Genomic DNA, 25,718 nt, shown 5'->3' with positions numbered 1-25,718 from the left:
TCTTTGAAGCTTGCAGGGCTCTCCGAGAGGGACAAATGAATTGAACCCAAGTCGGCTGCGTGCAAGGTAAAAGCCCTAACCGCTGTGCTATAGGCACCCAGGTTTATTCTCACGTGTCTGCACGAAAGCTGTCTTCCTCCTGCTCTCTGCTGGTCCTGCTGTGCCTTTACTAAAAAAGCTTCCAGGGACATATTGCTAGGTAGAAAAGCCCTCTCAATAACAGGCTTAGATGAAAGGGAACTGTTTCCCTGCTGATGACTTTATAGAGTCACGTGCTAGGAATAAATACGGAACCCCCTTCACACTGGGTTTGAATTGTAGGAGAACATCTAGGCTGAGGGAAAAGATTCATACCTTCCAGGGCAAATATTCTTTCTCCCAGAGCTTCAACAATAGTGACTAGAGCCGCTTCATCAGAGACGTTGAAGAAATGCTTTTCAGTGGGCTCACTTGCAATTGATTTTATTTCCTCCACAAATTTTTCTGTGCTTAAATTTCCTCGGTTATAGCTGCCAAGAATCTAAGACACAACAAAAAGAGCAAGATTCTATTTTCAATTCAATGTGTTAAATAAGAATCTCAAACATTCTGTCAACAAACCAGAAGATGTTTAGTACCTTAGCATACTGTCCTGTTTATGTTCCCTTCACTCTTTTGAAGAGTAATTTTCTGAGTATGCAGATTTCTTAGTATTAACTGTTATCTACTGTAATGGGTGTGGGGAAATAGAAAAGGCAATCTTGCATATTTAGGAAAGTTTCTTCTCTTGCATTGCTGTCCTGTTTATTAACAGCAACATCATTACATTCAGACAATTCCGATGCCATTTTGAGTTTCTGAATGTCTTTGGTGCTATTCTAGCCAGTGGCCCCACTGTTTGCAGGCAAGAACAATTAGCAAGTGAGTTACTTGGTTTTAAATAGGTTATTCTTCCTAAAAATCTAAGGCACAGTTCCAGTTATATTTTTAAAAATATACATTGGGCTAAGTGAGTAGTAGTCTAATTTAGCAATGAAGGAAGTAAATATTTGGTATATTCCAGTAACCAAATGCTCGTGATACGGACTTTATTTTTTATAGAGAAAGGAAAGAAACAAAACTTATTGGTGATGGTTAACCACAATTATTTAGGTTAACTGATTTTACTTTAGTTTTTAAAACAAGCTTAATTGAGATAGTTTATAGGTAATAAAACTAAGACTGGGGGACTGGAGAGATAATATAGTGGGTAGGGTAATCTAGGTTCAATCTGCACATCCTTTCAGGTACCTCAAGCGCTGCCAGAAGTAATTTCTGGGTGCAGAGCCAGGAGTTAACCCTGAGCACTGTTGGATGTGGCCCCCAAACAAAAAATAAATAAATAAAAAATCATACTGGGTCAAGGGGGTAGCTCGGTGGTAGCATACATGCCTTAACTGTTTATCACAGCTCTGCTTTTGATCTCTGAGACACGTAAACACACCGTAAAACCAAACCAAACCCGGAAACAGCAATTTATCTTTCTAGTCAGAAAATTCTATGAGTTTGAAAAACCAATTTGGTTACTATCACATTGAAGTACAGAATATTTCTGTCACTCCCAAAGGTTTCCTCTTCCCTCTGAGGAGTCATCTCTCTTCACTCCAACCCCTGACAACCACTTATAAATTTCCATGTTGATATGTTTGCTTCTTTCAGTATGAAACCATAGCTTGCGGGCTTTTGTGTCTGGTTTCTTTCACTTTGCATAAAAATTTGAAAGACACTCATGTTACCACATGTATCAAAAACTCAGGCTTTTTAATTGCTGTGTAGGTCACTACTGTTTAGATACACCGCGATGTTACTGCTAAGGGCAGCTGGGTTGTTCTTTTTTTCATGCGATTATGAGTGAAGTTGCTGGAAATACCCGTGCATAAGTATTTTGATGCATATGTTTTCTTTTCTCTTGAGAAAAGTCCTAGATGAGAGTACAGGATCCATAACAAGTGTATGTTTAATGAAATTGCCAGCTTTTCCAGAGTGACTTCCCTTTTGCCATTTTATCTTTCTACAATGTCTCCCAGTAATATCTGAGAGTTTCCATTTCTGTGCACCTTGTCAATATTTGGTATTACCCTGAGCATCCAAGTGGACATTCTGGCACCCACCTCTTCTTTGTGTACCCTTTCTTGGCTCACTCTTCCCAGAACTGCAATTTCTTCTGCCCTGGCTGTGCCTGGCTTCTCCCTGTTCTTATATTAGACTTAGAACGGGAGATTGAAAAACTGGTATTTCTGTTAAGAAGCAAACAACTTTCCGTGTGTAAAAAGTTAGGAAAAAAAAAACCCTAAAATGACTGGCTTACGTGTGACTGCTTGTGGTTTAGAGTATAGTTATTTGTATTGAAATACAGCGTGGTGAGATCTAGGATGAATCAATACCACCTGCACCTTTGAGTGATGATGACAGAAGAGGCAGTCAGGCACGCAGTGCCTTGTGCTTCTTCCCAAGAGAAAAGGCAAAAAGGACAGAGGTAGGGGTGGTGGTGTGGCATGTTCCTCTTGATTCTTCCCTCTTGCTGGAGGAGCCCAGAGGAAAGTGCTTTTTGTCTGAACCGGAAGGCCCTTGTGTCCAGGACATTTCCACCCAGCCCTGAGCTCTGAGACACTCCCCTGGTTTCTCAGTGTCCTCGCCGGTTTCCTAGCTCCTTCTCCTCAGAAGTGTGAGGCCTCAGAATCCATGTCTGTGGGTGGCTCTGAGCTTCTTCGAAGCAGTGACATACCAAGGGAAACCACTGAGACTCTTAAGCAACTGTCACACACTTTGGGCTGTCTTTTTGTTTTGCGACTGAACTTTCAGATATACATTGATACCAGGAAGGGACAAATCACACCAGAAAATCAGAAATTGCTGAACACTTGAACAGACACCACTGGTGCTTTTACTCATTCTAGTGACTGGATTGGGAAAGAGAATGAGTAGAAACTATAGCAGAGAATTGTCCATGGAAGAAGTGGGAAAACCCAAGGGTCACTTGCTCTTATTCCATTTAACAGATCCTCTCGATTATTTAAAAACAGTGATTGATGGTCCTTCTTACAACTGACTAGCTCCCAATCTGGATGGACCTGCTCTGGAGTAAGCCCAGAAATGTCAGCACAGAGTCTCTAGGCTCCAGAATCTTTACTGCACTTCTGGTGTCATCCTTGGGAGGGACCTACCAGGACCCTGTTCAACAGCACTTTCTCCATCTTCCTTAAGACTGTTGGGCTCTTCTACTGTCAGCAGTTTTGCTAAACTTAAACTTATCTCATATTTATACAAGTTCAGCATCACTGAAACCCTTAGAGACCACACTGAAGAGTCTATTTTTTTTTCATTTGTAGACTATGGTGTGTGTGCTGGAGCAATAGCCCAGCGGGTAGGGCACGCAGCTGACCCAGGTCCGATTTCTCAGCCCCTCTCGGAGAGTCCAGCAAGATACTGAGAGTATCTTGTCTGCACGGCAGAGCCTGGCAAGCTACCAGTGACATATTCAATATGCCCAAAACAGTAACAACTATTCTCGCAATGGAGACATTACTGGTGCCCGCTCGAACAAATAGATGAGCAACGGAATGACAGTGACAGTGACAGTGTAGACTATGGTGAAAATATGATATGCTGGGCTGAAGTATTACCATCATTCCTCCTTGGTTCCTGTGAGAGACTAATGAATTTAATTCACCTTTATTTATGATTTGAAAGAGTTGCAAATATACATAAAAGTTATACAGACTTTTTTGTGCAAGTTGTGATATAAATGACCTCAGACCTTTAGTGTACAGCGTGAGAGGAGAGAGGCAAATGGATAAATCTCAGTGGCAAAAATGCTCAAATGAGAGAATAAAATTAAACGATACAGATGAAGATAGGAGCATAAACCTAGAAGACAATGAGTATAACAAAATCCCCAGGGCTACTTTGACTTGCACACAGTTAGTTTTGAATTGTTTTGTGTCACAGAACAAACAAGAAAATCAAAAGTAATTTGTTTTGATATTTCATCCAAGTGTCTGGTAGCTTGGAAACAGCATTATTTTCTATGAATGAGAAGAGAAAATAATTGTATAAGTAAAGATAAATGATTTGTTTCACTTAGTCCAAACATATCAAGCCCAGACATTTGGTGTTTTGCTAATGTTTAGTTGAAATCGACTTGAAACTCCCTTGAGACTGAAAAAGCCTGTGATTACTTTACATGCAGTACAGTGCCTCGTGTGTACAAGTGATGGAAATTCTAAGGTACTCTCTAACTCCTCTTTTCATTTCAATGCTGTAGGTGACACATACTTTATAGACATTATAATCCCAGTAATTATCATTTGAGATTAGAATCTGAACGTAAAAAGGGCCTTTTTTAGCAATGCCTATTATCCTCAACTGACAGATCTGCGAGTGTAACAAGAAATCTCTACAGCTTTCTATTATGGTACATGTATTTTCAATAGCCAGATTGTTTTGGAGTGTTGTCTCCTCTTCAAACATATCTTTATGATTTTCAGGATCAAAAAGATGGAGCAGAAGAAATAGTTGAGGTAATAACTGGCTAGGTATATTTGATGATGTGAAGCATGGACAAACTTTCTGTATGAATGCACATGGAAAAGTTAAAAAAATAAAATCTTATTTCTAATTTGGTACAAAATAAAAAATACAAAGTTCACTGGGGAAAAGAAATGAGAATTGAGAAAATAACAGTTCCTATTGAAGTGAAATTTTCCTGTGTTTTTACCACTTCAAAGAGCAAATTTTATTTATTTCTGTTCTTTTGATTTTCTATAAACTCACTGATTAAAATTGTAAAAAAAAAACCCTCAGGATCTTATGGTTTTTTTCAAGAAGATTAATGTAATTATAAGATCTCCGCTTTGGTTAGATAAGAGGAAAAACAGAAACAATCAACTAGGGATACAATAAAGAAAAATATTCAGTGGCTATGGGAATGAATCTGTGAATATGTCAGAAAAAATGTAAAGATGACATAAAATACATATAAGATTAATGTTCTTGGTTGATTAATAATATAATTTCTATCTAGTCAAGTTCTCCTAATGCTGGCAAGGTGATGCCGGTGAATTTATCTCTGGGGGTAAGAGAACAAATGATAGACACCTCTCCTCTAAAGCTCAAGATATCCTTTGTGAATCATGAAGATGATGATGATGATGATGATGATGATGTTGTTGTTGTTTTGAGGCCGCACTTGGCATGCTTGGACTCACTCCTGGTGGTACTTAGGGAACCATAATAGATGCCACAAATCAAACCCAGGTACACACGTGCAAGGCAAACGCCCCTCAAGGCACATTTTGAAAATTAGAAAGTCAGTAAGGAAGGCCAAGCTCACTTTTCAATCCTGTGTTCTCTCTTCAACATTTTGCTTTCTTGCTTGTCTCTAACTCTCTATGCTTGCTTGCTTACTCTTTCAAGTGTGGATTCTCTCTTGAACATGTACTTCCTCTCTTCCCTGCTTTACCTCCCCCCATCTTTCTAAGTAGGTTCCAACAAAAACTATCTTGCTTCACCAAAAAGAAAAAAAGAAAAACAAAAAGAAAAAACAAAAAGAAAAAGAAAGGCCAGACCCATCTGTTATGCTTCAGAAGCTGAGAACAAATTTTAGTGTCGAAGGCTGCAACACAGTTGATCTCTAAGACTCACCCTTGCTGTACCTCTAAAACACGATGATTTTATTACCTCCCGATTGAAAAATCCTGGCATTAAAAATATTTATAAATAACATTTATGAATGGTCTACTCTGCCATTGTGCTAGACAGTTTCTTAGTCATTGTCTTACTGAAAATTTCTTGCCATGACAACAAATATTTCTTCTAAAATCTCTCTGTTATACAAAATAATTTGAAGCCTTTTGCTTATTTATTACAATTCACAGAATTATAATTCTAAAAATATTACTGGTAAATTTAGTAGATATCACAAAGCATTATGTGGTTTTTCACCCTTTAAAACTATGAGGTTATTAAGTGATTAGCAGGCAAAGAATATTGCTTCACCTATTTTTCTTTCTCTTTTTCATTTTTTAGTTTCCTCCTTTCCCCATCCTTTCCACTTTACTCTCTTCTTTCCCTTCTGCACTCTTCCATTCTGTTTTTTCCTTGCTTCTCTTTTTCTCTGTCAATTTCTTACTTTCATTCCTCCATTCTTTCTAACATTTTGTTCCTATGCTTTCTCTTGTTATCTTAGTTTTTTCTCTCTTTCTTCCCATGACTGTTTGTTTGAGACTCTATTTGGCTTGGCATTAGGCTAAGCACTAATAACACACAAGGAGCAAGACCCATTCCCCCCACCCCCAACACAACAGAATTTACTCCACATGGAGAACTTTCTCTTTTCCAACCTTATTTGTGTACCATTTCGGGGGGTTGTTTTTGGGTCACAATCAACAGAACTCAGAGGTAACTCCTGTCTCTGCACTCAGGAATCACTCCTGGTGGTGCATGGGGGACCATATGAGATGCAGGGGGCCAAACCCAGGTCAGTTGTGTACAAGGCAAGTGCCTTATCCACTGTACTATTGCTCTGGCCCCACTTTGTGTAACTTTTGTAAAATAACCATGAGCTGCACATAGCTCTTCTATTCATAGTGGACTTTGAAAGCCATCTCCAGCTTTGTACTTACTGCTATGGAAAAGCGTTGAATGTTTTCATCCTCACAGTCTTGGATAACCTTCTTAAGGCGGTGGTTGTCATGGGACTCTCCGTCAGTCACAATTACCATGACTTTTTTAACACCTCGTCGGGCACCACGGGCTACAGTGAAAGCCTCCTTTCTAAAATAATTGCAAACAGAAGAAAAGCAAGTCAAGCACCATCCCAAAGTGATACAAATATGAAAACACCTACAACTCTAGTTAGCCCATAGCTTTTCAAGATGAATAGCTGCAGGCATTGTTCAGGCTGGGTGGTATGATGCTGACTCTTTGTAATAGATTTATATTTATTCCAGATGATGGAGAGGTCACCATTCTGCTAATCACCACATGTCCCAATACAAAAGGCAGCAGGATTACATTCTTTGGCAGCTTCAAAGGGAGGGCGTGATGAGAGTAGACATCAGGTTTAAATAAGGTCAGTCTTAAAAATTTCTTTCAGCCACTCCTTTTTCTAGAAAACCCCCATCCCTCACTTTTTTTTTACTTGACAGGTACTTTTCCTTCTGCTTTGGTTGAAGCTTCGCTTTTCTCATTTCTCCCTTACTTTGGCATTCAGGGAACAGTCTGGAAATGATCATAAGGCTGACAAGGAGAGATAGGAGAAAATAAAATATCTGTGTGGTCTGAGAGTTTCCTGGGTATGTGGGAAATTCAGACAGATGAATAAAAGACTTCAGAGAGTAAAGAACTGAGTCAATTAGAGGATGGGATTACAGGGAGCAAGGTGGGTTTGGAGAACCTATAAAAAGTTTGGGCTGAACTAGAGTTTAGCACACAGGATGCTGGGAATGAGGGATGGAGGAGAAAGGAGACAATATAGAAAAAGCAAAGCATAGAGAGATAGTACAGCAGGTAAGGTGGCTTGTTTTGCATGAATCTGACCCAGGTTTTATTCCTGTACCCCATATGCAACCTAGAGCCTGCCAGGAGTGATTCCTGGGTGCTGAGCCAGGATTAAGTCCTGCTGTGGCTCCTTCACCCCACATAATGCTATAACTGAACTGTGAAAAAGGAATTTTAACCTAAATGACCAAGGTTATGGAAAGAAATGAAATGTAGGAAAATAGATCTCTATTTTGTGTTTTACATACTGACACACAGTTCTCTTTATTAATTCCTTTTACTTTCCTCTCTGAAATCTTAGGAGAAAATATTGTATTTTATTTAGGATAGAACCAATGAGTAGAGTTCATAACAGTGTATTTTAGATCTTGGTATAAAATACAGCATTTTTTTTTTTTTTTGCTGAGTGGTTCATTTAACTATTTTACTTTCGTGCTGAAGATAAATGGCTGTAGTTTGAGGAATGTCGGAATGTCAATTTTTTTCTCTCAAACTAATCTTATAAACAGTTTTCACAACATGTATTAGTTTATCATAGAGACATAATAAATGTACAGTGTTGGTATCTTGTGACCAGGAGGAGAGTATTCTGATGACATAAACAGAAAAGATTTTATCTGTGATCATTTTTCTTTTAAAAGGATATTGGGCAATGAGGAGATCATAATGACTTTGTTTTGTTTGGTGCATACACAGGATTTTATACTGCATTTTTTTATTTGTCCAAAAACTCTCAGAAGGAGAATATTTCAATTTTTAAAGGTGTGTATTGCTGCCCTCTATACAGTGCAAACAGATTTTCTGACTTCTTTGCATGTTCCAGCAAAGGACAAAGCAGATGTTAAAGCTGGTCTTTAAGTAAGTCTGGATATGGATGTCATATGAGATTCAAATATTTTTTACAGTTATAATTCCTAGAGAATAATTAACATTTCTTAGCTTTCTCAAAGATCAAGCCCATCACTGTATGCGTAAAATCCTGGGTTTGATCTTTTGCAAGACACACACACACAATAAATAAATAAGTAAATAAATAAATAAATAAATAAATAAAGCTCAAGGCAACAGCTGAATGAAAATCAGATGAAGGAGATGATTAAAATACTTTCTGGAAAAAATTGGTAGCTCTCAGATTGGGTAGCGCTGCTGGTTTTATATGAATAAAAATACATATATGCGTATGTATATATGTGTGTGTATGTGCAGCACATACCATTTACATATAGATATAAGAGTAATCATTAGTCCTAAATATGCCCTTTCTGTTTAAATATATTGTGCAGCAAATTGCCCTTGATCTCCAGATATCACCCTTCAGTGTCCATTCTTTGAATTAAACATTGATGTCTCTGCATGCATTTAAACATCAACATATATCAGTAGAATTCTTTCTTTGGGATAGGAGACTTCCAGCCTTATATTAAAATGGCCTGAGTCTATTAAGAAGAGAGAAAATTCAGGACAGGAAGAGGAGACACAAAAGTATTTTCAAATGGAAGACAAAGGTATGAAAGCAAGGAATTCTAAAACATTAAAATAACGTTTGCAACTGGCCCTGCCTAAAGGAACAAAAAGCTCTAAAGTCAGCTTAAACATGAAAAGCTAATGCTCACAAAGAATCCTTAGTAACATCATTATAGAGTTTTATTTATTTACAAAACTCAATAAGCTCTGTGGCCTGGACCCTTAGTGAAACACATGGGCAAAAACCATATAGGGACATGGTATTTAGGGTGTTATTTATGCAGGAGCAAAGCTGCCAGAATGGTTCTTCAGTTAGCCTTCAAAGATGAATATTCATTCTTAAGTGGTTGCCTTTGGAAAATGCACAGCTCCCTACAGGCCCAGAGCTTTCAAAGAACACTTTGATTTACTTTGAATGTTGCGGTCACATTTAGTAAATTATTTAAGAGGTGGCATTCAGTGCACCTAAACACATGCACTCTCCACATGCAAATTGGTGATCCTACAGGCAGGTAAATAAGACTGCGCCTTCTTGGGCTCCATATAACAGAAACCACATGTTTTCCTAACACTTAACGAGTCTACAACTGCACATGAAATTTTAAAGTTTGAAATTTTTAGCCATTATATTTGGCGGTCACATATAAACTATTTTAGCTCCCCTTGAAAACATTGGACCATTCAACAGGTGAAGTGAGAACCTGGGTAACTGATAGATAAAGAAATCAGGTGAGAGTTCAGTAGTCAGTCAAGGAATTTCAAGAAGGGTCATTATTGTCAGTTTAACCACTTACTGGATTTCCTGTGATGATGATAGTTTTGTTTTTGTTCACAAACTTACTAGTTTTATTAGTGACTCAGAAGAGAAATAGCAAGAGATAAGAACTGAATGAGCTCAGAGAATACTGAAAAGACAATATTTTGCATTTTAAGGACAGGGGCTGGAGTGATAGCACAGTGGGTAGGGCGTTTGCCTTGCACAGGGCCAACTGGATTTGATTTCCAGCATCCCATATGGTCCCCTGAGCACTGCTAAGGAGTAATTCCTGAGTGCATGCGCCAGGAGTAACCCCTGTGCATCGCAGGGTGTGACCCAATAAGCCAAAAAAAAAAAAAAAAAAGGAAGAGGACAGCTCTGTAGATTTTAGAGAACAGAGTTCAACCACACTGTGGCTGTTTCCAAGAGGGAAACTGCAGAAGGAAGGGATGAAGACTAGAGGGAGTTTGGAGAAAAGTCAGGAAAAAACAAGGAACATTACAAATAGTGAACTCCTTTCTACTTCTTTTAGTCTTTGCACTACAATTAATTTTTACTAAGATAGTACTTAATATGACCTCAAAAGCTTTTGAGAATTTTAGTAATCTTAAATAGGAGCTATACATTTACAGACATATTAGGATACACAATGCAATGAATAGAAATGAATAGTTTTAGTCTATTTTGTGTTTTAGCTTGAGAATCTTAGAAACTGCGCACAAACAATAAAGGGAAAGATATACACTAATATTTTATATTAGCACTTAAGAGTATGTCTTACAGTTGTTTTTTAAATTGATTCATCAGTTAAACTCTTGGGACAATTAGATAAGAGATGTGTGAGATCATATTATAGGGAAATCAGAAAAATGACCCTACAATTTTTAACTAATCAGCTACATTTAGCTTTAAGCAGGATGGCTTCCCATATAAGCCAAAGTGCTGGATCGTGACCAGATTCTTGCAGTCTTTAACTCCGGTTTATATTTTATCCACTTACCTTGCTGTGTCTATTCCAAGAGCAGTCATGGTCTGGCGGCCACCTCTCTGGACTATTTTACTTGCTGCCACAAGCACATCTTCTGTCGATGAGTACTTATTGAGGTTAAACTCATGCGTTACATTTTCTCCATACTGTACTATTCCAACCTGCAATATAAAGCCACTGTGAGTTATCTACCCTTTCAGTCTTCTTCAGTTTCAGCAGGTAGCTTAGTTGTAATACATCTGTAGCTTTTCAGACAAGTTTAATAATCTATTGGTGCACAAAGCTTTCTGGCTTTGGCAGCAATGATCATCGCTGTTCTGCACGTATTAATCACCTAAAGAAAAAATGAAACTCTAGACATTAAATTTACCAAATTAATAGCTTATTCCATCAGCGGTATCTTTTCCAGGGCATGGGGAAGGGGCCCACACCTTGTGGTTCTCAGGACTTACTCCCGGATCTGTGCTCAGGGATCACTCCTGGTGGTGCTTGAGGAACTCTATGCAGTGCCAGCGTTCAAGGAGTCTGGAGTAAGCTCCGAGTGAAGACCAGAGCAAGACGGGCTGCCAAGACAGGCAGAGGCAATGCAGGGAAGGGCACGCAGGTGCATGTGCCTGGATGCAGCTTAATTTCCCTCAGATTGGTCCCTGCCCAGGATCCTGTTCTCTGTCTTCTCACTGACGTTTCTACTTTTGTTACCTCTTTCCCATCACTTCTAATCTAATTTTGATTAGATAATGGAGGTAGTTACCTGCAGAACCACTGTGAAGTAGAATGACAATGAAGGGAAAGCACCCCCAGATTTGATTTTCTTTACTCCACTGCACTCCATAAGAGATGCCCTTATCCTTCTTGCTATACCCTATGGTTGATACAAACCAAAAACTCTCTGTGTAATTTCCCCTTTACCCACCCCCTCCGCCCCACGTTATGCAATCAATCCCAATGATGGAACCAGAGAGTTCTTCCCCCAAGTGAATATATTTTTGAGCTGGGATTACTGAGCACTTCATTTTTTCAGAATAGGGTATGTAATTGGAGACAAGACTGTCTTTGTTCCAAGGCAACTGCCTAACTTTCCCTCTAGTAAATTAACCTCTGGGGCTTGTATTAGAACCAATCCTTTCTCCCAGTCTGATTCTGTTTCCAAGTAGCAGAAAGGATTGGCAACTGAAGTCTTTAGTTTCCCCTGCTATGGGTGCTGCTAGGAATATTTAGGCTTAGTTTGGAAGATAGCTTCACAGCTTAAGTTCTTGCCTACAAGTGCATGGCCAAAACCTGTTGCTGCCTACAATTTGCCAAGGGTTCCTGACTCTCCTGGTACTTGGAAATCCTGCTGAGAAGGGGTCTTGAAGATGGCTCCATGGTTTAACAAGTGCCCAAGGCAAGTGTGAGCCTCTGAGCTCAACCTTCACTGTGGCACATGCCAAGGAGATTCTGAAAGCCCCACAGTCTGGGTTCTCTGGGAAAGGGAAAAACAAAATGAGAGAGAACACACACGGAGAGACAGTGAAACAGAGATTTCTCTGTTTCTGAGATTTCTCAGAGAGATATCTCTCTCTGAGAGATAGACACAGAGAGAGAGAGAGAGAGAGAGAGAGAGAGAGAGAGAGAGAGAGAGAAGAATAGTGCCTGTGGTAGGGTGGCAGGGGTGGCTGGAGGGAAACTGGGAACATTGGCGGTGGGATATTTACAGTGGTGAAGGAATGGTGCTGGAACACTTTATGAATGAAACCAAATCATGAACAACTTTGTAATTGTTATTCAATTAAAAGTGGGAGGTGGGAATTGCATTTAAAAAGAACAAAAAAACCCATATAAATCATTTAAAAAATTGTTAGTGAACATTGCTATTGTAATTATAAGTTTCTTGTGTGACTAGAATGGGATAAATAAAAATTAAGAAAAAAAAGAGAATATGTGAGAGCATAAAATAAATTGCCTCATAAGTCTGCTCACTCATGCTCAGCTTAGCTCGCTTCTACTATGGAGATATCTTTTATATCTAATATGCTTTGGCACTAGTTCCAAACCGAGGTGTATAGAAAGCCAACCACACACACACACACACACACACCCATACAAGATGTATGAGGGCATATCAACAACTATGAAATTTTCTTGACTTTGTAATTCATTATTATAAACTGCTAATATTTATTATACTCTGTATAGACTTTTCAAATTCTTCCCTAATTCTTCCTCTCTAGCTTTAAATTAGTAATCCAGGGAGACACTAAATAATTATTGGAGGAAACCATGAAGGCTTATATTGTCTTTGCATATATAAATTTTCAGTATAAATAAAAGTAAATATGATTTTTTACTTTAGCTAATTATTATCCCTAAATCTATACACCACAGTGAATAAATGCTGCTGTAGAAGTTAAGTGCTCATCCATTCAGGACATCTTAAGAGTTAGTTGTCCTCCCCCTGTCCCTATGTTTTTTATTTGATTAAACATGAAACTAAACAATTTATACTTCTGCCATTATTCTTGGAAATTTAACTACTTGAATAAATCTATTGATCCCCTTAGATTCTCATTTGGAGAATTTATTGCACATCTAGTCTTTGATTTCTTTAGCTTTTTCAGGTTCAATAATCTTATCTTCTACGTCACCAACATCATGTATTCCCAAGGCCTTATCTTTGGTTTTGTCAGCGGGACAACTTCAGGACTTCAATATCAGCTTTAAGAGTTCTTCTCTCTGACCATTAACTCTGGTTTATTTACCTGGTTTATCTAATTTCATCAATCCTTGACCACATCAAGACTTCTATTTTTTTTTTTTTGTTGTTGTTCCTAGCCCAGATTCCATAGTCCATCACCTTAATCATTTACTTGCAAACCTTTAACTATGTTAACCTTCTTTTTCCCCTTCATTAACTCACTTGGCTAACTTCCAATCTGGTTAAGTTCAAATATTTCCTTTTGTGTATGCCGCTTTGAAAGTTGCTCCCAATGTCACTAAAAAAAAAAAAAAATCACGCCATCTCCACACTTGTCTTACTGCAAAGTATGGCCATTAATCTCAAATGTGGTCACACATACCATTGCTCAATAGTCTCAATATTTTTTTAAACTAATGAGCACACTTTTCTCCCATTTAATAAGCTAAATCAAATTCTAGTCATAAGATGCTAATTCCTCAGAAAAAAAAAGGGTATTGCGCTTATACATGGAGAGACATTTACATGAGCAAAGCTACTTTGGACCCTGAATTTTACATGTGTTAAAAATATACATAATTTATAGAACCTCCTTGGAATGAATAGGTTATCTCCATACCAGGAATGACCAGAAATATGCCACTTGAGCAAGACAGAGATCACCAATCAGTGCTTTGCTATATACATCTCTCTCTCTCTCTCTCTGTCTCTCCCTTCTTCTTTCTTCCTCTGATTCTCCCTATTTACCTATCTAACATATATCTCACTTCTATCTACCCATTCTTTGTAAATTTTCAGATATGAGATCATTTATGACTGCTATTTTCCTCAACCCTTCCTGCTTACTTTAAACAACTCTACCTCAGGTTTTTCTTCAGATCAACCATTTAAAGTTACTTTGCACTCTTTTCTAAGAGTCAGATGACTCTGGGAGTCTCCCATTTCTTCACCCATTATTCTGTTCCATAGGCAATTCCTGACTATGAACAATGAAAGATCAGACCTTGATTCAAGTTGGAGCTTCCTTTCAGATCAGGCTGACATCTAGACTTAGGAAATCAGAGCTTTACTGCCTTTGTTACTAATATGTTTTGCACCTTCAAGTCTTTCCCAATTTTCTCTGCCACTTGACTCCTCTCCTAGGGGGCTTACTTTTGCAAAAATGAATTTAGGACATAAGACAGCAATTACCTATGGTTCTGCATTTGCAACTTTAACCTGGGGACAGACACTGCTGCCTTGATCCTGGACCTCGGCAAAGATGATCTCTTGTCTCACATTCCCACTCTCATCAAATCCTTCTATACACCAAGGCAGGTGAACTGTCTTGAACTTCTACTCCTGTCACCTTACCTCCATGTTTAAAAAGTCCAGTAACTTTCCTATAGCAAAGTCTTTCAAATATGCCTTTAAAAAGAGTCTTTATTTTTAAATAAAATAGAATACAGAGAAAATTTCCACTCTTTGAAATACTGGGTGCATTGGTTAAAAATTCTGTTCCCCACTCAGTCTGGCCATGCCTTTTCCATTTACCCTCATCTTAAAGGCTCCAGGCAGCAGGAGTTATATCCCTAATACATGCCCTTTCCTAGTCTCCCAAGTAAGCTCAGTCCTGCCCATCAAATCCATGAGATTCAATGCCTTACACTTCCTCTGAAACCGTTTTCCCACTTCATCACCCACATAGCTTGCACTGATCTCTCCCTTCTCTGAGTACTGACGCAATCACGCTTGTGTGACTCCTCTGTGTGATGCATTCTTCCCAGCTGCTCTGCATGCATGCTTTATCTCTCCAACTATAGTATATGTTTTAAAGGGGCAAACAGGGATAAGAGAATGAACTCAGTCGTAACTCTTGGTATTCTCTTATCCCTAAGCACTGTTTTGCTATGATCACAGTTGACCCTCAAACATTCTTAGTAGATGACTACAACATTTCACATAAGCAAATAGAAAGCCGAGATAGCAGAGAAATAATGATAAGCAGAAAAAGAGCAACATGAAGTGTGGGAAAGGAGACACTAGACACTGGAACCCGAAATCTCAGGGAGTCAGTGAGGCCTCTCTGACAGTCAGTGAGGCCTCTGGCTGACAAAGGGACACTCCTTTCCTTAGAAAAGGAAAATAAGCTGCCATTTATCCACTTTTATTTCAGGAAGACAGCCAAATCCTGAAACGAACATAGTCAATGCCTGACTGAGTTGGATGGGACTCAGTTGAATGGAAATAGTACCAGATTGGAGTATATTCTGAGGCAGATGAAACATTCATACTAGCATAGCGTGTGAATATGTGTATAAGTGGAATCAGAGAAATGGGATACTTCAATGAAAAGATAAAGTGTGAGCCAAGTGATAATATATGGGGTGAAGAGGCTAGATGAGCAAAAAAATCACACACAAATTTACTTTTTCATGCTGAAAAATCTCAAGAGGAAAAGCAGAATGGCTCCTAAATGAGGTATTTGGGTAAAGACATAGGCAGTAAGTTATTGAAATGAAGGATGAAAAAGCCAAGTGGTCTTTAACTTGAAAAATATGCCAAGCATGATAATTAAAGTAATTTAAATAATTTTAATAATTGAGAAAAAGAATAAAGTCAAATAAATACTCATCACATTAACTTGATATAGACAAGTTTATTGCAATGTCATTATAATACCAGAAGGTGGAAGTTACATGGAGTGAGTGAAGCCTAATAGAAATGGAAAAATACTAGGCATTTTTATTGAACGGAGAGAAAACAAGCATAAACACAGCTTACAGAAGCAATTGGAATAGGTGAAGGTTTTCTTCAAGGGTGAATGGGAGAAAAAAAACACCAACAGAGGAGTAGACGAATATAAGAGACTCGGGAAGGAAGAATATGTTTCACCAGCAGAAGGAATGGTTTTGAAGGCAATTGTAAGGGGAGTTTTAAGCCCTGAGAAGATTCATTTTCACTCTCTATTAAGAATGAAGGAAGACAAAGGTAGGAAGTTTCAGTTTTAAGGCTGAAGAGAATGAATCAGGCACACATTGGCTAAGGATTAGGCTATACGAATAATAGTTCTGATAACATGTATTTGCACCTCCCACTTAACATAAGATTTATATTTTTTTCTTCAGCTCAGGTTCAGATCAGTATTCCTTGGCCCCCTTTCTAGGAAATACTACTTTCCAGGTAACAGGGAATTATGTTAAGAATAACGGAACGAGCCTATATCTCTCCGCTGAATCCCAGTCTTTCTCCTGGTGATTTATAGTAAGTAAAAATGTCACATATTTAACTGTTAAAAAAAAAGAGCAAGGCTTTCTCTTACTCCTGTCCCCAGTTGCTCTATGTCTCATAAGGAAATCTTTTGAAAGTCCACTTGGAATATTTCATAAGAAAATATGCCTCATGAACCACAAGTTGGAAAAAGTGATTATATTTTATTCTTATTTAAGAGAAATTTTTTTGTGATGAACATATTTGACACCTTAAATAACACAGTCTGGGAAGTTTGCTAGACAGTGTTCTACAATGAAAGAGTGACTTACTTGTAAATATGATTTAATGGTCCTGCTTTTTATAATCCTTGCTTTGCTTCTAAGAACAAGGTACATTGTAGTTATCTAAATATAGGTCTTACTTCATTTCTAAAATGAGAGTTTTTGAGGATTGTGGAAAAAGTTTTAGAGATTTTTCTTTTATATTGTACTTGACACATAGAAAACTGCTTGACCAATAAGACATGTCATAAATATAAATATATGCTAAAATAAAATTTTTAAATGGCCTCATTTCTCTTAGGGGTAGGAATAGCGAAGGAACAAAATAAATGCAAAAATACATTGCTGTCAGTTCTATGATTTTCAGTCATCTGCTGAAATCACTGAAAGAAGGGTCTAATAAATTTTTCCTTTCACAAAATTTAAGTTCATAAAAAACAGTGACAAGAAAATTTAAGAAAGAATTTTTAAACTACTCTGAGGTATATTGAGTCAGAGAGAAATGAAGGAATGGAATTATTTATATATTTAGAATTATACTATCATTTTTGTTCCAGAAATAGCACATCAGGTAGGGCATTTGCCTTGCACATGGCTGACTCGGGTTCGATTCTTCCACCCCTCTCAGAGAGCCGGGCAAGCTACCAAGAGCATCCTTCCCACATGGCAGAGCCTGGCAAGCTATCCAAGGCATATTCAATATGCTAAAAACAGTAACAACAAGTCTCACAATGGAGACGTTACTGGTGTGCGCTCAAGCAAATTAATGAACAACGGGATGACAGTGCTACAATGCTACTATTATTTTATCTTGCTAAGTTATACTATGACACCAGTGCCTACATTTTACTGTACATAATGAGCTAAGTTTCTGGGCTTTCTTTCAACAACGAACACGATAAAATCAAAGACTTTTAGGGGAGTTACGGAAAGGATTTAAAACAAAAGGAAGTTTTCTGGGTCAGGAGAGAGTACAGTGGGTAAGGTGCTTGCCTTTCAAGCAAGTGGTCAACCTTGGTTTGATCCCCAGCATCCTATGTGGTCCCTTGAGCCCACCAGGAGTGATCTATGAGCACAGAGTCAGGAGTAACCCTTCAGAATCACAGGAACAAAAATCCCAAAGCATAAATAAATAAAGTGAAGTTTTTCATGTTTCTTTAAGGTGCACAATTGATCATAGCAACAATGTGGACAATGTGCGTGACCAATTTGACTTTCATTTTTACCATATTGTCATGCAAACTCATTATCTTATTGTACAGCTAGCGTTCAGGACTGGAGAAATAGTATAGTGGGAAGACGCTTGCTTTGCATGTACCAATCTAGTTTGATCTCTGGCACCCCTGATGGTCTTCCAAGCCTGCCAGGAAAGATCCCCAAGCCAAAATACAGAGTGAGCCCTGAGCACAGCCTGGAGTGACCCCAAAACAAAAGAAAACTTTAGAATCTAACACAGCCAATGTAATTAATTTTGGAAATGAATGTGGTGAGAGCAGGTTGTAATTTAAAGAACCGTCATCACAAATCTTTCTGAAGTAAGACAGACTTTATTTTTGGTCACTATGAAAAGGGCATACATGAAACTGGTGCAGAGGTTGATAAAACAAGACACAGAAACATAAATGAAGGTGATAACCACCATAGGAAGGTCCTAGAGAAAGTCCATGTTTAGTTGATTTCTTGCTCGAAGAAAGATGCTACCATTAAAAATGATGCAGATTCAAAATTGCAAGACTAGAAGGCATTCAGGCTAAAATTTGTGGGAAGGGAAGATTATTGTGTTGGGGGGAGGGGGTGCAAGCATCACAGATAGCGATAAATGGGCTAAGCCAGATAAGACAACACCTCAAAAAAATCCTTGACATGTGCTCTAAAAGGGTTGCTGGGGTTCCTCAGAAAGTCAATATATTCTATCTCAATCACTTCATTGAGCACTGTGAGAGAAGCATTAAAGATATTCAATGCGATAAAAAATTTAAAAAAATTCCTAGACTCTAGGCAATACATAAACTGGACAATGTGTTCAGGAAAGGTCCAAAGCTTTTAGGTGGGCATCGAGGAGGAAGGATGCAAGTGACAAATGCCTCTATTTCAAGGGCAGCTTGAATATTACCTAGCAGGCAGCATTAGGGGACTCCTCCTCAGATATACGCCATTATTGGAACTTTTCCTGGGAATGATAACTCTGGGCAGAGGCAGCAGCGGACTGAGGGTGGTACCCAGTGGGAACATTCACTTTATTCACAGCAACACACTCAGCAGCGCTAGCCTGATTGACAAGGGTACAGTCACATGGCTCCCAGAAGCTTCTTTTCAGAACTAAGAAAATGAATCAAGCATCCAAAAGGGCTTCTAGGGAAAGCGCCGTAAAAATGTGCAGTAAAGAGAAAGATAAATAATATTCTTAAAATTTAATTAATTTCTCTCTTTCACTTTGCCTGGTTTAATGACATGCTACACTTTTGATGGGAACAATCTAGACATTGTTCCATTAGTATATTTCACTTTTATATCAAGCCTCACAATTTACTGGTTTTATTTAGTATAATGCACTTGTGTTTGACATATTTATATCATTCTCATTTATTATTAAAAGCAATGTTATGTTTAGGTATTGAGGATCAATAAGGCCTCCATAATGTTTATGCCATCATATTTTTTACGGCAAGCTCAGAGTGTTTCAGGTTTGTTTTTATAGGTGATTTTTAAAGGCAATTTTATATCCTTTACTTTGTCTTGAGTTAAAAAAAATTGGTCTACAAAAGTTCTTTGACTATATTTGCAAAATTTTTCATGGAGCATACAAAAAAACATAAAAAAACTGAATAATTAAGAGTTGATATTTCTATCTTTGTATTACAGTACCTTAATCTATAGTATTTCTATATGACAACTCTAATATGGCCTTTGAAATTATTTCCTTTCTTCTTTTGTTAATTCCTTTTTTTCTATTTTCCCACTACATTTTTATTTTTGGAGATGGTAATTACTTACAGGAATGCTTCATATCTTTGATGCTTGCTACTAAATGAGAAATCTCTGACTGCTAAGACTGTAATATTTGACATTTACCAATTTTGCCAAGTGTACAACTTTAATTAGTTTGGCAAATAAGAACTAATAAAGTATAATCATAATCAAAGATAGATTTTTTAAAAAACTACTCAGGGTGAATTTCTACTACTATCCCTAGAGAGAAAGGTAGATGTCTTAACACTTTTCTGATTCTTATATAAAATATCTTTTGAAAGTAAGAAGTATATTTTTTTTTTGAAGCTAAGTCATGTATTTATTTGGGAAATATATATGTTATAAACAGATTTAATAAATCTAATTTTCAGCCTTCTTTATTATTTTTTTTTAATTTATTTATTTTTAATTAGAGAATCACCGTGAGGGTACAGTTACAGATTTATACACTTTTGTGCTTATACTTCCCTCATACAAAGTTTGGGAACCCATCCCTTCACCAGTGCCCATTCTCCACCACCCGTAAACCCAGTGTCCCTCCCACCCTCCCCAATCCCATCTCCCCCCCACCCCACCCTGCCACTGTGGCAAGGCATTCCCTTCTGTTTTCTCTCTCTAATTAGCTGTTGTGGTTTGCAATAAAGGTGTTGAGTGGCCGCTGTGCTCAGTCTCTAGCCCTCATTCAGCCCGCAACTCCCTTCCCCCACATGGCCTTCGACTACAATGTAGTTGGTGATCGCTTCTCTGAGTTGACCTTTCCCCGGAACGTGAGGCCAGCCTTGAAGCCATGGAGTTAACCTCCTGGTACTTATTTCTACAGTTCTTGGGTGTTAGTCTCCCACTCTGTTATTCTATATACCATAGATGAGTGCAATCTTTCTATGTCTATCTCTCTCTTTCTGACTCATTTCACTCAGCATGAAACTTTTCATGCCCATCCACTTGACTACAAAATTCTTGACCTCCTTTTTTCTAACAGCTGCATAGTATTCCATTGTATAGATGTACCAAAGTTTCCTCAACCAGTCATCCGTTCTGGGGCATTCGGGTTTTTTCCAGATTCTGGCTATTGTAAACAGTGCTGCGATGAACATACATGTGCAGATGTTGTTTCGATAGAAGTATATTTTAATTTAGGTTCTACCACACAAAATACAAAATTGCTGAGATTAGGTAAACAATAATCAAGCAACAACATTTTTATATAGGTTAACTCAAATTAAAACAAAAACAACAATAAAAAACTATTAAGTAGATTTATAGCTAGATCTCTTCATTTTGCTTCTCTTAGATGTGAGAAGCATAAAGTTGAAAAAGGCCTTGACTAATTATTGGCTCCTTTTCTCTTGCTTTTTGGGCAATTGTGCTCACCCAGGGGTTACTCCTGACTCTGTGCTCAAAGATCACTCCTGGAGGTACTCAGGGGACCATATGCAGTGCCAGCGAGAGACCATGGATTGGCTGCATGCAAGTCAGGTTCTTGTTTTTTCCTCAACTTCTCCTTTAGATTTATAAGGACCTGGGGTGGAAAGAGGCATTTCAGGTAGAGACAATCACAGAAGCAGCGAATAATGAGTTCAGGAGTGGCCAGGGTCAAGAAATTTTCAGATGGCCATGAAGGAGGAAGAAGGTAAGTGACAAATGTTTGCATTTCATTGGACAGTTTGGACTTAGATAGCAGCAAGCAATTGGGGACTCTTACCCAGAAAACTGCCACGAGCTAAGACATGGCAGTGGTGGGGAAGATAAAAAGGGTGAGTATTTCTTACATGACTGGTACTATCATAAGATAGATCAGGTCCTAACAGGTGTTTCTAAAGCCTACTTTTTATGTAGGCTTGTTGGGGAAGTCCCTTCCATAACTTATGCATCCTTGCCTTTATTTAACTATCATAGTGTCTGGGGGCAGAGATATCTCCTGCTTTTCTGAGAAGAAGCCTCCACTTCCAGAAGATTCAATAGATAGGACCTCACATGACTACATGATGATTCAGGGAAAGCTCTTCATTTTTGTGCTGATAAACTGTGAGTGTATGTCAGTCTGTGCAACTGCCTTTGACATGCTTGTCATCAGGTCACTGTGAAATCTTGCCCTTTAGATATTTCAGGCAGGAGTCAGACAGGAACCAGGCACTGTGTGTCCCAACTCTGGCAGTCACATACCGATCCCACTGGAGGAGTCCATGTGAAGCCTTTCTAGGCTCTTTCTCACTAGGGTGTTTCTACAGAGAAACTCTTGTCATAAATCCTATCAACTTTATTCTTAATGTATTTATACACTTGATTTGGGTGAGTGTCAGCCCTTTATTCTGCTCTTTGCAACGATGTTCAGTATTTGCAGAATTAAGTTATATTTCTGTCTCTTGCAGGATCAAAAAAAAATAGTTCAGAGGGAGAAAAATCATCAGAAGTGAATTTTGCCAATTTTGGGAGCAGAAGTGGATGTTTTAATGAAAACAACCAAAACCCAAACCAAAATACCAAACCTATTTAAATTATGTTGACAGCCAATCAGGGATAAAAATGCATACTAAACTAGCAAATTGTCTATGTGTTTGGAGAGGATTACTTAAGTTAACATGAAAGATAAGCATACTTTTTCAGTAGGCATATCTTTACAAAAAAAATCTTTTCAACTTTTCTCAGAATAGATTTATTTTTGCAATCCCCAGAAGGAGGGCTAAACTTTAAAGAGAGTTTAAATATGTTTAAATTAAAATCCCATTAAATAAAGTTTAGCAAAATCATGACTCAATAAATGTTATTTTTAGCCTCTTTTGTTCAGAGAATTACTTGTGAAACTATTCATTTATATAACTTAAGCCCAAACATAAAAAGATTAGAAAATACTAAACTAAAACTCTAGAAACTGATGCACAAAGTATACACTTGAAGGAAAAATAAAATGCCAGAATGTATTATAAGCACCTCACGAATTTCAAAGCATGGGCCACATTTGGAGAAACACTGCATTTTTCAAGGGACTCCAGGAAAAAAGTGTCAGTGTCTTTTCTATTCTATGAGTATCCAAATTCAAGCATGGATTTTAGTATAAAAACCCTCAATAAAGTCATCTGAATGAGAAAGTGTGGCTAAATTCCACTCTGAATAAGAGAAATAAAATGAGGGTGTAAATTCAGCCATACAAGCAGCTCCTCTCTTTTGAGGAAGCAGGATCCCTTGGGTGAAGTCAGCAGATGCTACAGATGACTCAGGGTTGCTTTCCAAATTCCTCCTCTCGGAATGGGGTCCTGGAACTGAATAAATGTGACCCTCTGTTTGTCTCAGATAAGTTCATTTTCCTCTTATTTTCTGGTAAGCATCTGGATCCCAAGGACTGGTCCCTACTCCTCTGAATAGAGTAATTGTTCCTTCCAGAAAGACATATAGCTCCATGAAGCCCACCCTGGCAGGCTAGAATTCCTCTGTTGGCGAGGCAGAATGGCTTCTTTATTAGGAGGCCCACTCCAGAAATGTAAAACGAATTATAATTCCAGCAGTTGGAAATACCAAACTTGAAGCAAAGTGGTTTGAGCATAGAAGCAATTTGGATCTATCTTCAGAGTTTGGCACTGGCACTGATCATCGCTTCTGAGGCCGTGACCATGATTCTAAACTAGCCTGAAGGATCTTTTTCCTGAAGTTGTGGAGCCACTTGAAATCTACCACAGCTGTGCAGATTCCCACAAATAACTACAAATGAACCAATGTTTTTTATAGCAAAATAAATTAATACATTTTATTTTATTTCATTTTATTTTATTTTTCTTTTTAGGTCACACCTGGCTATGCACAGGGGTTACTCCTGGCTCTATACTCAGGAAATACTCCTGGCGGTGCTCAGGGGACCATATGGATGCTGGGAATCAAACCCGGGTTGGCCGCGTGCAAGGCAAACGCCTTACCCGCTGTGCTATCATTCCAGCCTCAAGAATACATTTTGAACCAAAGCAAATCTTCAGGTATCTAAGATATAAGAAATCTATAATATATTTCAAGAATGTTATTAGCTTTGGAAAGGAAAGGAATTGGACAAGAATAGGAGGAGGGACAGACGAAACAGATGGAAAGGAAGAAAACACACCCTTGGGAAAGGAGGTGAGCATGAAGAAGTGATAAGAGAGGTTGATTTTCAGATGCACCAGTAAAGGACTGGAGTACCCTGAAGCCAGCCTAGGATAGACAGACTAAGGAGATGAAAGGCACTAGAGACCCACAATTCAAGGGATCAGGTGACCTGACTGAAACATCTGCCTTAGTCGAATTCTCAGAAAGAAAAGAAGTTTAGAGAACTGTGTTTTCTGATCCATGTCAACAAGAAGAGACCCTAAACAACTCATTTTGTTGCAGTCTCCTCTCTACAAATGGAGCTTGGAATGAAATGGTCCTCAGGAGTCTTATCGGTTTAAATTCTATGACTCCATGAAACAAATAGACCAAGGGGTGAAAGTACAGTGAAAGAACAAAGAAGGAAAGGAGAGAATTCTTGATGGGATTGGGAGTCCATGAGGAAAAGAAGTCAGAAGAAGGAGCAAAGGATGAAAAGCACTAGACATTGTTAGCAAGAAGAGCTACAGCATTCTCTCCAAACTGCTAATAATTCTTCTGTGAAGAACAATTGCAGGTGAAAATATTGCATTCAGAGAAAAGTGACTTGGTGATGTATAAAATCCACTTTCTTTAAATCATTATACAATAATTTTATAGTAAGAGATCTATTTCCTCCCACAGTTCTATAGAGAGATCTGATTAGACTTGGAACACAAACACATGGTATTTTACTTGGAGGTTTGGGTCTGACTATAATGGTCAACTATCATCTTTCGTGGAAATTTTTCTTATATGCACACATATGAATATACACAAACTCATAGGCATAAACCTATGCATCTGTGCATTTATACTTCAATTTTAATGTGGGGGTGGCAAGTACAGATATTGTCAGACTACATTTTCAGTGTCCCAAAAATTTCTCTGGAAGAGTTGTTAGAGAGAACAGTAGAATGAGTGTGCGAAAGTCACTGAAGAACATGGGTCACTGAAGTAACTGAAGTCTCTGCAGCCACTGGAGTAACCAAAGTCACTGGTTACTAGAGTCACTGAAGTTTGAAATCACTAGCGCCACTAAAGTCACTTAAGTCACTGAGGTCTCTCTCCTCATTGATGACTCAAGGCAGGCAACAACCTTTCTCACTCTGATTCTAGGGCCTCTTACCACCTCAAGGTACTGATCTCAAGTTAACAGCTAATTTGTCATTAAACATGTCTTCTCTCTATTCTAAGTTTGCGTACGCTGTCATGTGTACATTAAGTTTGATACACAGTAGATTAAACTCAAACCCAGGGCCTCAAGTGGAAAAGCGACAAAGGGTTTTTGAGTTGTTTAGTGGCAAAAATAAGGAGGGGAAGGGATTATGTTTAGAAACATATTCATGCAAATAAAAGAAAATGATATAACTTACTACAGTTAAAGCATAAAGCATTGGATTTTATTTTTTGCTTGAGGAAAGAAAGAAAAGTAATTCCCTTATTAGTCTTTGGGGAATAGACTTCGAATTATAACTTATAATGAATTCCTAGTTTATGCAATATGAAAGATTGCAATGCAATGTATTCTTTGAAATTTTACCTCAGCTATGATACATTTGGAAACCTTTCTCTGACATTATCAAAGGTGACTGAACTTACTTTATACTTAAGAATTAAATATTAATATTTATCAGAAATATGGTCATTTTTCCAAGAATATTAAAAATGGCAGCTTGGGTCAGAGAGAGTATAGTGGGTTAAGGCGTTTGCCTTGCATGTGGTCCAGTTCTGGTTGGATCCCTGGCACTGCATGTGGTCCTTGGAGCTCTACCAGGAGTGATCCCT

At 38.1% G+C, this 25,718-nt stretch overlaps 1 protein-coding gene across 1 annotated transcript in view; it reads right to left on the bottom strand.

Annotated features, from left to right (window-relative positions):
* The window catches only part of ITGA1 (integrin subunit alpha 1), a 196,493-nt gene that overhangs the window by 57,231 nt on the left and 113,544 nt on the right, over positions 1-25,718 (bottom strand). Inside the window, exons 7-9 of the mRNA XM_055132279.1 lie at positions 10,740-10,888; positions 6,642-6,792; positions 355-520 (exon numbers count right to left, since the gene is read on the bottom strand). Of these exons, the coding sequence (XP_054988254.1) occupies positions 355-520; positions 6,642-6,792; positions 10,740-10,888 (466 nt within the window). The remainder of the gene's footprint in view (positions 1-354; positions 521-6,641; positions 6,793-10,739; positions 10,889-25,718) is intronic.

Source organism: Sorex araneus, chromosome 1 (assembly GCF_027595985.1).
Source record: "Sorex araneus isolate mSorAra2 chromosome 1, mSorAra2.pri, whole genome shotgun sequence".
NCBI lineage: Eukaryota > Metazoa > Chordata > Mammalia > Eulipotyphla > Soricidae > Sorex > Sorex araneus.
This window is presented reverse-complemented; position numbering and strand designations above follow the sequence as displayed.